General features: G+C 29.8%; 9 protein-coding genes across 9 annotated transcripts, besides 7 other annotated features; 5 read left to right on the forward strand and 4 right to left on the reverse strand.

The window, feature by feature from the left end:
• Positions 1-204: 204 nt before the first annotated feature.
• Positions 205-1,329, forward strand: CMU_009610 (uncharacterized protein; the record flags this gene model as incomplete). The annotated part of the gene is made up of 1 exon (XM_002140782.1): positions 205-1,329. The coding sequence occupies one exon, from the start codon at positions 205-207 to the stop codon at positions 1,327-1,329; it is 1,125 nt and encodes a 374-aa protein (XP_002140818.1).
• A 712-nt stretch (positions 1,330-2,041) lies between these two features.
• CMU_009620 (uncharacterized protein) lies at positions 2,042-3,621 on the forward strand (the record flags this gene model as incomplete). Its single annotated transcript, XM_002140783.1, has 2 exons — positions 2,042-2,126; positions 2,204-3,621. 2 exons carry the CDS (start codon positions 2,042-2,044, stop codon positions 3,619-3,621), a joined length of 1,503 nt encoding a protein of 500 aa, XP_002140819.1.
• Positions 2,221-2,249: a sequence feature (AT_rich).
• A 21-nt stretch (positions 3,622-3,642) lies between the features above and the next one.
• On the reverse strand, positions 3,643-4,647 carry CMU_009630 (uncharacterized protein; the record flags this gene model as incomplete). Its single annotated transcript, XM_002140784.1, has 1 exon — positions 3,643-4,647. One exon carries the CDS (start codon positions 4,645-4,647, stop codon positions 3,643-3,645), a length of 1,005 nt encoding a protein of 334 aa, XP_002140820.1.
• A 245-nt stretch (positions 4,648-4,892) lies between these two features.
• CMU_009640 (uncharacterized protein) lies at positions 4,893-6,104 on the forward strand (the record flags this gene model as incomplete). Its single annotated transcript, XM_002140785.1, has 1 exon — positions 4,893-6,104. One exon carries the CDS (start codon positions 4,893-4,895, stop codon positions 6,102-6,104), a length of 1,212 nt encoding a protein of 403 aa, XP_002140821.1.
• Positions 5,489-5,521: a sequence feature (AT_rich).
• A 181-nt stretch (positions 6,105-6,285) lies between the features above and the next one.
• CMU_009650 (dynein light chain 1 protein, putative) lies at positions 6,286-6,555 on the reverse strand (the record flags this gene model as incomplete). The annotated part of the gene is made up of 1 exon (XM_002140786.1): positions 6,286-6,555. The coding sequence occupies one exon, from the start codon at positions 6,553-6,555 to the stop codon at positions 6,286-6,288; it is 270 nt and encodes an 89-aa protein (XP_002140822.1).
• Positions 6,556-6,974: 419 nt separating this feature from the next.
• Positions 6,975-7,014: a sequence feature (AT_rich).
• An 80-nt stretch (positions 7,015-7,094) lies between these two features.
• CMU_009660 (uncharacterized protein) lies at positions 7,095-8,300 on the forward strand (the record flags this gene model as incomplete). Its single annotated transcript, XM_002140787.1, has 1 exon — positions 7,095-8,300. The coding sequence occupies one exon, from the start codon at positions 7,095-7,097 to the stop codon at positions 8,298-8,300; it is 1,206 nt and encodes a 401-aa protein (XP_002140823.1).
• Positions 7,780-7,802: a sequence feature (AT_rich).
• Positions 8,301-8,386: 86 nt separating the features above from the next.
• CMU_009670 (uncharacterized protein) lies at positions 8,387-9,554 on the reverse strand (the record flags this gene model as incomplete). The annotated part of the gene is made up of 2 exons (XM_002140788.1): positions 8,387-9,478; positions 9,537-9,554. 2 exons carry the CDS (start codon positions 9,552-9,554, stop codon positions 8,387-8,389), a joined length of 1,110 nt encoding a protein of 369 aa, XP_002140824.1.
• Positions 8,576-8,755: a microsatellite.
• Positions 9,555-9,761: 207 nt separating the features above from the next.
• Positions 9,762-10,532, reverse strand: CMU_009680 (uncharacterized protein; the record flags this gene model as incomplete). Its single annotated transcript, XM_002140789.1, has 1 exon — positions 9,762-10,532. One exon carries the CDS (start codon positions 10,530-10,532, stop codon positions 9,762-9,764), a length of 771 nt encoding a protein of 256 aa, XP_002140825.1.
• Positions 10,533-10,830: 298 nt separating this feature from the next.
• On the forward strand, positions 10,831-13,651 carry CMU_009690 (DNA mismatch repair protein, putative; the record flags this gene model as incomplete). Its single annotated transcript, XM_002140790.1, has 2 exons — positions 10,831-13,439; positions 13,501-13,651. The coding sequence occupies 2 exons, from the start codon at positions 10,831-10,833 to the stop codon at positions 13,649-13,651; spliced, it is 2,760 nt and encodes a 919-aa protein (XP_002140826.1).
• Positions 12,579-12,627: a sequence feature (AT_rich).
• Positions 13,652-13,653: 2 nt separating the features above from the next.
• Positions 13,654-13,677: a sequence feature (AT_rich).
• Positions 13,678-13,753: the final 76 nt, after the last annotated feature.

Consider the following 13,753-nt stretch of genomic DNA (forward strand, 5'->3'; position numbering starts at 1 on the left):
ATTTTCTGGACCTCTTCTTAGCTAATTTGGAAACATGCAATAAATAGGAAATTGGTACTGCTGAGTCTCAGGCGCCATTTATCAACATTTTGGAAATTATGCAGACATGTTTAGCAGAGCTAAATGGTTAAATAAAAGGCTTAAGGTAAAGTAACAGTCATCTAGATTTAGGTGCTGACTACCTAAATAGCTATATTATTTCATATGTCTGTATCTACTAATCCAAAACCACCATATGATGCTTTTCGAGATGACTATTCATTATCTGAGGGCTTATCTTTTGACTCCTTCATAGTCACGAATGATTCGAAATCCAGACGTAAGCCTGAGCCATTCACTAGGATCAGTGACTTAACTCCAATTCAAATTCTTTTAAGGTCTTTTTTACAGTGTTGTATTCCAAGGACAAGATCTCTAAAGAAAATTCAAATTAATGCATCATCTTATTCAGTAACAACTCGAACAAGTGTCGCAATTACTGGAGCTCCCAAGTACTTTGAAAGAGAAGATAAGTACAAATTGGAAGAATCCGAATCAGAATCAGATTTAGATTCTGATCCAAATATTTTGTGGTATATTAATCTACCATATGAGTATGAAATACCCATACTAACTGAATCACAGCGCCTTTTTGCAATACTATTATGGGGAATTCGAATGGAGTTTGGCTCATCTATTACAGAAAGACATATTAGGAAGATAATTGATATTGCTAAGAAACAAAAAGAAGATGTTGATACTTTAAAGGAATATAGAAGAAATCCTGAATTGCAGCTAATGAAATTGTGCAGAAATGGAGTATCAACTACCGCTGATGAATCAATTAATGAAATAATGAACTATTATACAAAGAATAAGTCAATTTTAGGAATTATATGTAAGGCTAGATGCTTTGGATTTTATTGCTATGCTCAAAATAGTGATATATATAAAGATATCACTTTATTTGACTCATCTTCTAAATATGAGTCCGGTCCCAAATTATTAGGGCTTTCTAATATTGACCAAGTAAAGTCATATATTTTGAGTGAATATTCAAATGACAAAGAATCAAGACTGCAAGTTAACAAGAAATTCAGATTTTTTGCCTTCCAGAGTCGTGTCCAGTGGCAGGAGAGTGGAACTTTACCAAGTCCTACACTAAAGAAGAATATACAAGAAGAAAATGATATAATGATACATCTGGGAAGATTAAATGACCCAAAATATGACGGTAAGCTCATATATGGAGAATTAATTAAAGCTACTACAATACCTAGAGATAAAGAATATTATTATACTTATCAGAATAATACAATGTATGTTGACAAAACTTTGCCTCAAGAATGAGACTTTATTAAAATAGCTATCCAAGAATTACTAGTACATCCACCATATATATCTGAAACGTTCAAATTTATCTCAGTAATATAACCACTTATGTTACTATATACTGTGTGCTCACAGTTGTCAGATGTTGATACGGTACATAGAACAGTATTGGGATCTACTTTAATAGGGAATTCTAATATCCCATTTTCCTTAACTTTTGATAATATTACTTCACTATACTTTACTCTTCCTAGTTTATTATGGTTAATTTCTCTTGAGTAAATGGACAATCCTATAATTGATACTCTAAAGTTGAGAAGTAATATTAGAATATTTATTATCAATAATCAAGCCAAATCTGAAACTATACTGACTACTTACCCATTTATATGAGTCATTATAATAGTATTTTTATATTTTCTGCTCTTATAGAAATTCTAAGTACAAATTAAAGCTATATTAAGCCAAATTTCAAAGTTCGCAGTATATTTAATATTTAGCTCCCACCTCTCTTAAATAATTCAAATTACCCACCATAGTAATATAAAGTGGCTAAGATAACAAAAATGATCTTCAAATATTGTCAACATTTAAGTTATAAACTTATATATATTAAGGTGTGACTTTGGAATATTCAAAGCGCTTTACAATATAGCGCTACAGTATTCTGATAATCAGAAAGTTGTGATTTTTCGAGGATACAAGCTAATTATTCATCATTTTCAAAGTCATGGAACATTCAAATGTCATTTCGCTTGATGATTCAGCTAACATAGAAAGTGTAAAGGTTAAATTTGAGGGTCTCAAGCATGTTAGTAAGTTTGTTCTTAGGGGATTAAGTCTTCAATACAAAAGTGTTGATTTTTAAATCTCTTTACTAATTTATCCATAGATTCTTCACATCTTAACTTTTATAATAAAAAATTTGATAATATTAAGGATATGGGGAGTCTACTCCAGGCTGTAAAAGGTGTTCATGAAGGTTTAATTTCAACTGGTATATTTTCGGATGTGATCCCATATATAACAACAGATCCAGAGGTTAAATCAAAAGTCGATGTGAAATTTCATTGTGTAGAAAATAAATTTCATTATACGATAGGGAGCTCTGTAAATAAAAAGGGTAGAATAGGAGTTGAGGCTTCTGCATATATTCCAGGAATATTTGGTAGTTTAAGTACTGCAAAATTAAATTTCGAAGCTTCAGGACAACAATCTGGGGAATGTGGTGCTAGCATATTTACTCCTAATATATTTGGATCAAATTTCAATATGCTATATAATATATATAAAACAATGATTGATCATAGACAAACCTCTTCGTATACTGAGAAATCTTTTGGAGGTATACTCAGAATATCAGACATGTTTGGACGGAATAGTATATGCTTTGAATCAAGAGCTAGAGATACAGTTACAACGAAATCTCCTAGTAACAATGAAGATAATCTTAGCTCATTTGCATCTATATTGAAGATACCAAATCAATCTATCAAAAACAGCATAGGGTATTCATGGAATAGAATTAAACAACATAACCTATCAACAGATCAAGATAATTTGGTCATTGAAAAATCTATAGAACCATTGGAATATATAGAAGACCAACAGGAACCCATCCCCAGTATGACAATAACACAACTTAGTTCAGAATATGCAGGATTAAATGGAGATGTAACATTTCTAAAACTCCAAGGATTCCATAAATGGAGAGGTTCATTTGCAAAATATATAGATGCTAAATTCGTGAGAAATTTAAATTTTGAATTTAATATGGCATTTGGAATTTTATTACCAAATATTTTTAGTTCAGACTATCCTCTAGTTTCAACAATTCATGATCGTTTCTTTGTAGGTGGAAATTTTGGTTATCACAACTGTTTAAGAGGTTTTGCAGCTCGTGGTATAGGTCCATGTGAGCTACGATATGGTAGTAATCAAGAACAAATAGATACATCAAAACCTATCTATGATTATTTGGGAGGAGAAGGTTTTAGTTTAGCAGAATTTCAAATATCATACCCTTTAAAGTTGGACTTTCTAAAGTTTGGAATGAGACCCCATTTAACAGGTTTCATAAGTGCAGCTTCTATTATAGAGAAAACGAAAGACTTTATCAAACCTAAATGTGATGTAGATAGGTGTACAATTTTATTACAAGGTTTGAGAGCTTCCACAGGGATTGGTCTCATGTTCCCAATAAATTCTGCAAATTTATCTGTTACATTATCGACGCCTTTGAAATATTGTCATACAGATTTACTTGAAAATGTACAATTAGGTATTAGGTTGGCTTATTCACCAATTTAGTTCCTAAATACTACAAAGTAACTAGGTCAAATCAATTTGATTATTTTCTATTTGTTGCTTTATACTAATATTTGATCTTGCAAGGTTTTTTTTGATTATAGTCAAAAAATGAACCCTCCAATCATCTATAGGATAAATATTGTTGTATTCTTCTAATATCTTGGAGAAATCATTTAATATCTTCTCATTAGTATCTTCATCTTCACTCATAGATGTATTTTGTTTCCTTTTAATCAACTTCAGTATTGCTTCTAAAAATTGACCTTGAGGTGTTACACAGAAGGACGGGTCTACACCACAATACTTGTCCCACTTTATCTCTGCATCTACTAAGTCATTCATTGACAGAACAATTAGAAATGCCTTAAACAAATATTCCTTGCTATTATATTTTATCAAAGAGTTCTGTAGAGCCTTCTTAGCTTCCGATTCATAGATAGTTATGGCTTCATAAATATATTTCATAGAATCCCCATTTTCAGATACTTCCCTCATAGATCCACTACATGAATTATCATAGCTTAAGCTGACAAGATCTGCATACTTCAATATACATGCAGAGTATGCAGACTTACTATATTCATCCATATCATACATCTCAGCAGCCTTCTTATAATACTCTAAACTTTCTTTATATATAAAGTCCATCTCAAAAGCTTCAGCTATTACTTTATATAATTTTCCGCTTTGACTAAATCTACCACTCTTATTATACAAATCTATAGCCTTAGTATAATATTCAATACTATTTCCAATGTTTTCTTTCTTAGTTATGTTGCCACACTCCATATAATAGTTTGCAGCAGATCCCGTATCTCCTTGCTTAATGGACAGATCTCCTGCTTTATTGAAACATTCTACCCCTTTTGACCACATCTTAAGTATCTTAAATTGATTTGCAGCTTGTACATATAGTTGTATAGCTTCATCATAATCAGGGCCTCCAGATATAAAAGACCAAAAGCCCGAAGATCCTTTACAAACTTTCTCTGCCCTTTTATATAAATCTAGAGCTTCAGATGCCATTTTAAGTCATATCAAGTAATTTTAGAATATCTTTTAAACCGTAATAAATCTATTTGTAAAATTTAGGTCAGAATCAAGTACAAATGTATTATAAGCTAGAGCCTTCTCCTTTTAGCAAAATCCTTTCTGAAAGTTAATAGTATTTGGCGCGATTTTACAAGTAGTGGAAGTATACTAACTTAATTCTATTTAAAAAAATACTGCTGTAGATTCTATATGTAAAGAATTAGGTTATTATCGATAAGATGCAAGCTTTTTTTTTGAGAGAGTGCTGTACTGAACCAATAAGTAGTATTGACTGTTCTGAAAGCTCTACAGAAGATATACACAAATTATTAATATCATTAACATCATGGGATAAGACATTCCGAATATTTGATACAAATTTATATAATAACTCTTCATATTCTAAGGATGAAGTTACTAGAACACCAGCGCATCATAATTATACAGTAAACCCTTCATCAACTGAATATATTCAATGCAAACCTACTGGTAAATGTTTAGCTCAGTATTGCAGTGAAAATGTATATTTGGACTGTCGTTTTTATAATTCATCTAAATTATTTGCTGGAAGTCTTGGAAATACATTAGAATGTATTTCAATTGACCAAGCAACAATAAACTGTAATATAATAGATAAGCATCAAGCTCCTATTAGGTGTATCTCTATATTGAAAAATAAGTCAATTATTGTTAGTGGAAGTTGGGATGGATCAATTCATTTTAATGATATTCGTCAACAAGATAGTATTGAGTCTATCTGTAAACACCAAGTAGCAGGAAAAGTTTTCTGTATGGATCATTCTCATGATGAAGAGTGGATATTAATTGGAGATTCTTTTAAAAATCTAAATATATTAAATATTAAAAAGTTATCAAGTAATTTAGCAAATAAGAGTGCTATATTAACTATTCCAAATTATATGAAGTACCAAATGAGACAAGTTAAAGCTTCAAAGTATAATGAATATTTTGCAACAAGCTCTATAGAAGGACGGGTTCAAATTAATACACTTAATAATGTAATTAGTCAAGAACCGAATAGTGAGTATTCTTATACATTTAAATGTCATAGATTTAAGGATATGAATACAATGAACGAAATTATTTATCCAATTAATAGTTTATGTTATCATACTAAATATACAGATATCTTGGCTACTGGAGGTAGTGACGGAAATGTATTCATATGGGATACTATTGCAAAAAAAAGACTCTGGAAGAGTCCAACAATTGATATTATTGAAAATGAATCATCTATAATTAATAATTATAGAGAAAGCATAGCTCATATGAGTTTTGATACAATAGGGGAATTCCTTATTGTTGCAGCTAGTGACACTTTTGATCAAGGTACAAAGGTACAAGATATAAAAGATTTAACCCCAACAAAATCTCAAGTATTGTTCTATTCAGTAAATAATGTGAAACCATTCAAACAAACAAATATATAAACAAAATATTAAGAGATTAGTAACTATAAACTATGAAGCTGCATATCAAGTAATATAGCAAAATGATTATTTACAACTTTGCCGGTAATAATCCCATAAAGACTTGTATCATATAATAGAGTAGGTAATCTACTTATCAAGTTCTTAGTGTTTAATTCATTAGTTCCAGTTTATAATTACTTTAACCTGACTTGAACAATAAAACTGCCACTTGACCCATATAAAAGTAGATAAAGTGTCTTGTTTCGTGAGTTACATAGGATCCGAAATTGCGTCCAACTACACAGTGCCAAGTAGGGTTATATTTCCTATCAAACTCCTTCTTAATATAGGCAGCAATATCCTTTTCAACATTATGTCTTTCTAATGCAGCTGCAGCACATGATATAGCATCTTGTTGCATATCATCAGACATATCTGCATTTTTTATTACTGCTTTTTTATCACTCATCTCTCTTTAGAATATAGGAAGGAAAAAAAAAAAAAAAAAAGAAGTGATGAACCCTACGAGTGTCAAGCCCAAGTTTTTACCTTTTCTCTAGAAGCTGGAAAAGATCTATTCTACATACGTACAGTGGGGAAATAATTGGCGGCTATTATGAAAATTTATACCGCAAAAATTTGGTATAAACTGCAAGAGTAAAAATAAAAGTATTAGTCATTTTAAGAGAAATACCTGAAATATTTTTATATTGAATAATTTAAACTTTTTTGTTATGATTTTTGAACTAGCTCTTCAGTTATTATAAAGTATTTATTTTCTTATAAAAGTATAGTTATATACAGTCTTCTTATTTATTTACTTTGCATTTAAACATATTTTGTTTATATGAGACAATTTTTATATCATAATTTGCGTAATAAAGTCACTAATTAATTTAATTTTTTTCATTTTATAAAAATAATAAAAGATATATGCAATAATGTTCTTGAGGTATTGTTACCCGCTCATTTTTTGTCTCATTTGTAGTATTTTAAAATAAATAGGAAATGACTATACATACTGTAACAAGTACATCAAGTTATTTTCACATTGGCATAAAATATCCCCAATGTGGTATTGTAGCTATTGAAATTCCAGGTCAAATTAATAATCCTGAGAATGCTATTAAGGCACTTGGTGGATTAGATGACATTAAACAAAGTATTAAAGATAAGGTACCAATTAAACTTACATTTTGTGATGAAGACCCATTTAGTCGTACAATAAATTCCAGTATAATTTATAGAACAGGTTTGTTATATAGGAAACTGAGGTATAAAAATGGAAGAGTAGAAATAATACCCTATGGATTAGTTAAAGTCCTGCATAGATATAATCAAATGGCTGACTATTACTTCATACCCCCAGAAGGTTATCGTATAAAGAGAACTATTCAGGATGAAATTGATGAAAATAGAACAGATGCTGTATTTATTCCACCAGCAATTTTTTCCAAGGTAGTAACTCCTGTATCAATTCGTTGGATGAATCCCAATTTACAGAATGAAGATGAAGAAGTTCAAGAAGATTATACATCTCCGCAAAATAATTATGAAGCAAGTACTGATATTGATACATTAAAAAGATCTGAGGGTTATCAATATTGGAATGTTGTAAGCCGCTACTCAGATGAAGTTGTACCATCAACTCCACTAAAGATATCTTCAAGCATAAAAATTGATCAAGATACTCTTAAAAAATTAAAATATTTATTTGATAAACAACCATTATGGTTACGCCCAGTAATTGAATCAGAATTACCAACAAATATATCGGCATGGAAGCGAAAATTATTATATACACAGGTATGCTACAATATTAGTGATGGCCCATGGAGAGCTTGTTTGTGTCGTTTAGGATATGATCCTAGAAAAGACAACTCCTCAAGAATGTATCAAACCGTAGATTTCAGAGATCCATATTTACGTGGACTAATGAAAGAAAAAAGAGTAGGTAAGAGTATGAAAAATGATGAAGAGGAATCAGAAGAAACAGTTATGGATTGGCAATTCAAGATACCTCCAACTAGAGCATCTCAACTATACCAATTATGTAATATTGCAGATGATCACATACAGGAAATGTTAAATAAGGCTATTCCATTGAAAGAATGTACTAGAGAATCTGGATGGTTCCAAAAATCTACTATAGAACAAGTTAGACAATTGTTATCATTGAAATGTAAGCAAATGAGACAGGTGTTTAAAGAATAGAATTACTGAGACATTTCGAAACGAATGAAACTAATTGAACTAGATTAAATTAATAACAAAAATTTCTTTGGACCCCTCGTCAACAATTAATAATTTCCAATATTCTCTGTACTTTGTGATTTGTTATGCTGTCTTCTACTAGCAAATTCTACTCCTCCAAAACTAGAAAATTCAGATCTTTTTAAATTCACATTCATTTGAAGCTCAGAACTGTTTTTTGAAAGAGGAGTATTACAACTTCCACTAACTACTACAGGTTTTGTTTGTATTGTACATTGGGATTGGGATTGGGATTGGGATTGGGGTTGAGATTGAGATTGAGATTGAGATTGGGGTTGAGATTGAGATTGAGATTGGGGTTGAGATTGAGATTGAGATTGAGATTGAGATTGAGATTGAGATTGAGATTGAGATTGAGATTGAGATTGAGATTGAGATTGAGATTGAGATTGGGGTTGAGATGGAAATTGAAGTGCATAAGGAGATACATTTGAGTCTTGTATTTCATCATTGGGTACCATTATATGATTTGTAGGGGTCTCATTTACTGTAGAATGTTCATAATGAGTAAAAATATATGAATAGTAACTTCCCAATGCATATGTATATTTATTGAGTATATTTATTGCTGTATCATGCTTCTTAGTAAGAAATAATTGAAGCTCTTGCTGTACATCATCATCTATTCTTGTAAATTCATCCAAAGCATCTCCACATTTCCTTTGAGTACGATCTAACTTTGCATTGTCAGTAGGAGTTGCACTCTTATTTTTATAAATTTTCTTCTGTCTTTTTCGAAGTTTTCTCTCATAATGTAATCTCTCTGAGTAGGCTACTCTTCTTAAATTCAGTCTTTTCTGGATATTGTTTACACCAGATACTACCTCTTGAATCATTGATTTAATCTGCTCACAGTCACTAACAAGATTTTCTCGAGCTGTAGGAATGCCTCCTAAGCAATCAATACTATTAACTAAACTACCATGTTCTATCGCTTCAGAAGGGAATAATACATCAATACTTTTTAGGGTTATGTCTCTGGAAGCACTCATATACTGTGCACCACTCAAACTCTTATCAACAGAAATCTGAATCTTTTTTGTAAACTTTAATATTTGGTCCAACTCTCCTATTAAGGGATCCAGTGGATCATTTTCAATTTTTTTTGGGGGAAGTAACTAAAAACATGAAAGGTGACCTAAAATAAATCTCTAAATATTCTTCAGTAAAACCAACCTTTCTAAGAAACTTCATTTCTATAAAAGAATTAATGAAATCCTTATAATAAATTTCTTACAATTTCTAAATAACTTGAAAAGGGGAAAAAAAAGATACTAAGAAAATACTAAGAAGTACCCTTATGATAATATAACTAAGTTATTGCGCCAATATACTTTATTAAAGTGTGGCAAAAAATAATATAAGGAAACTATACATTTAGAAAAAATTAAGCTGATCCTGCTAATAGATTCTATTATTTGTAGATGAGGAAATATAAGAATTCGGAGTTACAACTCCAGATTGTGTTGTTACTGTAGCTTTTGTATCTTGCCTACTATATAGTCTATTTTGTAAATCTGGTGAGTTAATATTTGAGCAAGTTGATACGAGTGTATTAAAAACATGTGTCAAATGATCAACAGCTCTATCTATACTATCACCTGCTTTACAGACAAGATCTGGGAGTGATCTTACATAATTTGGAATAGTACCAACCTCTAATATCTGACAAAACTCATCTGCAAAATTTAGACAATTTCTTCGGAAAATATTATATTCTGACCCAGGCCATTTATATTTCAATCTTGTGATTAGTAATTTTACTTCATTTCTAGTGTACTTTGTTCTACCCATTGTTATACTTTCTCTGTATATATGAGTAGGATGTTGTCGGGGCATATTTACTGTTAATCCACTACTCCCATCTGTTGTCAAACCATAACAGTATTCTATTCCATATACTTCAACTCCTGCATGAAAAGCACCAAGTTCAAATATTCTTGTTAAGCGATTAAAACTACCGCTAATACTATCTAAATCATAAACATTCAAAATTACTGTATTATTAGATATTTCATTTTCATTAGACTCATCTAGAACTTTAGAAAGTTGATAGTTCCTTCTAGCATCTTGAACATTATCTGAACAATTTTGTATATAGGAAATCCTATCTATATTATTTCTGGTATTTGATAATATTTGTAGCCTTGCATCCTTAATTTTAGATATCATCTTTAGTTATATTAAATCGTATCAGAGGGTTATATATCATCTATTCCCTCTTTAATAATAATATACCCTTCAACTATTAATATTCCAATTCATAGCAATACAATATTCAATTCTTAAATCTAGATAAAAGGTTTCTCCAATTTGGAATTAGCTGCATGAGGAAAGTAACCCACTTGGCGCTAATATTTTATTACATATATTGGCGCTCTTATTTATAGGTAAATTTACCTTGTACAGAAACTGCGATTATGATGCTTCAAAAATGAGATATCTATTGACTATATGTATATAAAGGAAGATGCTTCACAAGTTAAAGAAGGATGATCAAGAGAAGTTATCTAGTCAACAAGTAATTACTGAACTTAAAGATTGTATTAAAGAATTGATTGAGAATTCACTGGATGCAGAAAGTTCAAATATTATTATAAATTTGGGTGATAATGGATCATCATATATTGAAGTTATAGATAATGGTAGTGGGATTATAGATTTAGATAAAATAGGAGGGCGTGGTAATACATCAAAACTAGAAAATTTTGAGTCTTTAAATGAATCTTTAAATACTCTAGGATTTAGAGGCGAAGGACTTAATTCTATAATAAATTCTTGTAAATCTGTAGTGATTGAGACATGTATAAAAGAAGATAAAGGAATTACAAGGAGTATTTATTTTGATAAGGCAAACATTAGTGAGAATAGAAACACTATAAATAATCATTCATGGATAATTGGAGAAAGTGGGACAAAAGTTTTAGTTACAGGTTTTTTTTATCTCTACATAGCTCGTAGAAAACTATTTTTACAACAAAATAAATTACAGCTAAAGAATTTAATTACTCTTATTGAAGAATATGCTATTTGTTATCCTAAAGTAAGATTTCTTCTTACCAATACAATGTTGACAAATGAACAACGAACTAAAATGGGACTTGTAAATGATTATAATTATAGTAAATATATTGAAGGTAATTTGGCTAATAATAAAAATAATAGTACTGCAACCTTAATTATGACATCTGGTTCTCATACAACAACAGAATTAAAAGTAGCTAAATATTTATGGGGGGACTCTTTGTTAGAAGATGCTATAGAAATTGATATTCATGGTGAATTATCTATTCCTAAATATAGATATAATAAGAATGTGGATAACTATAATAATAGCCCTGATATAATTGGTGGGAATTGGAGTATAACAGGCTTTATATCTTCTATAGATAAAGGTCGTCCTTCTTCAGATTATCAAATATATATTGTTAATAATCGCCCAGTTAGTACTCTACGTACATTTTCTCGAGCTATTACTTCTATTCATAGAACTCTTTCATCATATATTAATAAGAAATGGTACCCTGTTTTTGTTTTAAAAATATCACTTCCTTCTTGTTTACTTGATATTAATGTAACTCCTGATAAACGGATAATATTACTTCCAAATAATGTTGAAATACTATTAATAGATAAATTGCAATCTTTTTTAGTGGACAAACTTCAAAATACAATTCCAATGAAGAAATCTAACATTAAGGTATCTAGGAAAAATAACACTAGTCAAGAGAATGGAAAAGAGCCAATAAATATACAAAACTGTAGAGATAATGAAGGGAAATCATCTTGTATTACTACATGTGAATTAAAAAATAAGGATAATAATATAAATAGTGATATTGATTATAAAGATTCTCCAAATAATGAGACTACTGATAAAAATATCAAAGATAATGTAAATTTAAGTCAAAGTTATATGTCTCAAGGTCTAAAAAAGAGAAGACAATTATTTGAAGTACAAGATGAAAAATTAAGTGAAGATCAACACTATAATAATACAAAAAAGTCTATTATATATGAATGGAGTTCTTATGATACTCATGAAATTATTACTAATAATAAAACTTTCCAGATTAAAAAAAATAGTTATTTACCTCAAAGTACAATTATTGAATACAATTATAACTGGTCTATAATCCGTAATAGATGGCAATCTATATACTTGAATGATGAAAAAAGTGCAGATGAAAATATAACTAAACATACATCATATACTCCAAATATTAATTTAAAAAATTGTATAAATATATCTGAAAAAAATTTTTTAGATGAACATAATAATGAATGTGTTGAATTATCTCCAGAAGTAATTGATTATTCAGAGTCTCAAATTCAAAATATGAATTATATTACAAATAATAAGACTCACAAAGGTAATTCATGTAATAAATCAATAAATAAGACATTAAATAAATGTTTTCAGTTTCAAAAACATTTATTTAATGATTTGAAAATTGTTGGACAATTTAATAAAGGTTTTATACTTGCAACTCTTTTTCAACCTGAAGTATCCTCATTTCATTTATTTATCATTGATCAACATGCAGCAGATGAGAAGACTAAATTTGAGAAGTATAATAATGACTTAAGAAATATACAAACTCAAAAACTTTTAAGTCCTCTTCCAATGACTCTAACACCTGCTCAAGAACAGACTGCCCTTACATATAAAGATATTTTTGAATCAAATGGATTCAAGTATGTCTTTAATACAAATTCTACTATTGGAAAGCGTATACAATTAACTCAAATCCCTATTATAATGGGGTCACCTTTACAACAATTTGACTTTTTAGATCTGCTAACTCAAATTACTAAATATAAGTTACAAGTTAATTTTACTTCCCATGATAGTATAAATATAGGTTTAGTCAATGTCAGTAAACAAATTAAAAATTCTTGTACTGACACTAATATTACTAGTAGTCAAGGTATAAAAAATCTAGAAGATACAGAAAGTGATGATGAAGAAGATGTAGTAATTGTTATCAATCAAGGAGCTAATACTAAATCTACATTATGGTGCCCAACTAATCGTCTTCCTAGACCACAAAGATTATGGTCAATCTTAGCATCCAAGTAAGTTTATTGAAATGCTCAATAAATCTCCACTTTTTATTCCTTTAATGTTTGTTTCTAGAGCATGTCGTAGAGCAGTTATGGTTGGTGATGATCTAAATCTCACTCAAATGTCTAAAATTATATATAATATGTCAACCTTAAAGTCTCCATGGAACTGCCCACACGGCAGACCTTCTATTAGACATTTAGGAAATCTAACAGATATATAACGTTTATAATATAAAATTAATTTATTCTTAAGATAAGGAATTATATCACGAGTTAGATAAATTATTTTATTATTTAGTCACTCTAGGCAATATTCCCGCTGA

Source organism: Cryptosporidium muris, genomic scaffold, assembly GCF_000006515.1.
Source record: "Cryptosporidium muris RN66 scf_1106632373431 genomic scaffold, whole genome shotgun sequence".
Lineage (NCBI taxonomy): Eukaryota > Apicomplexa > Conoidasida > Eucoccidiorida > Cryptosporidiidae > Cryptosporidium > Cryptosporidium muris.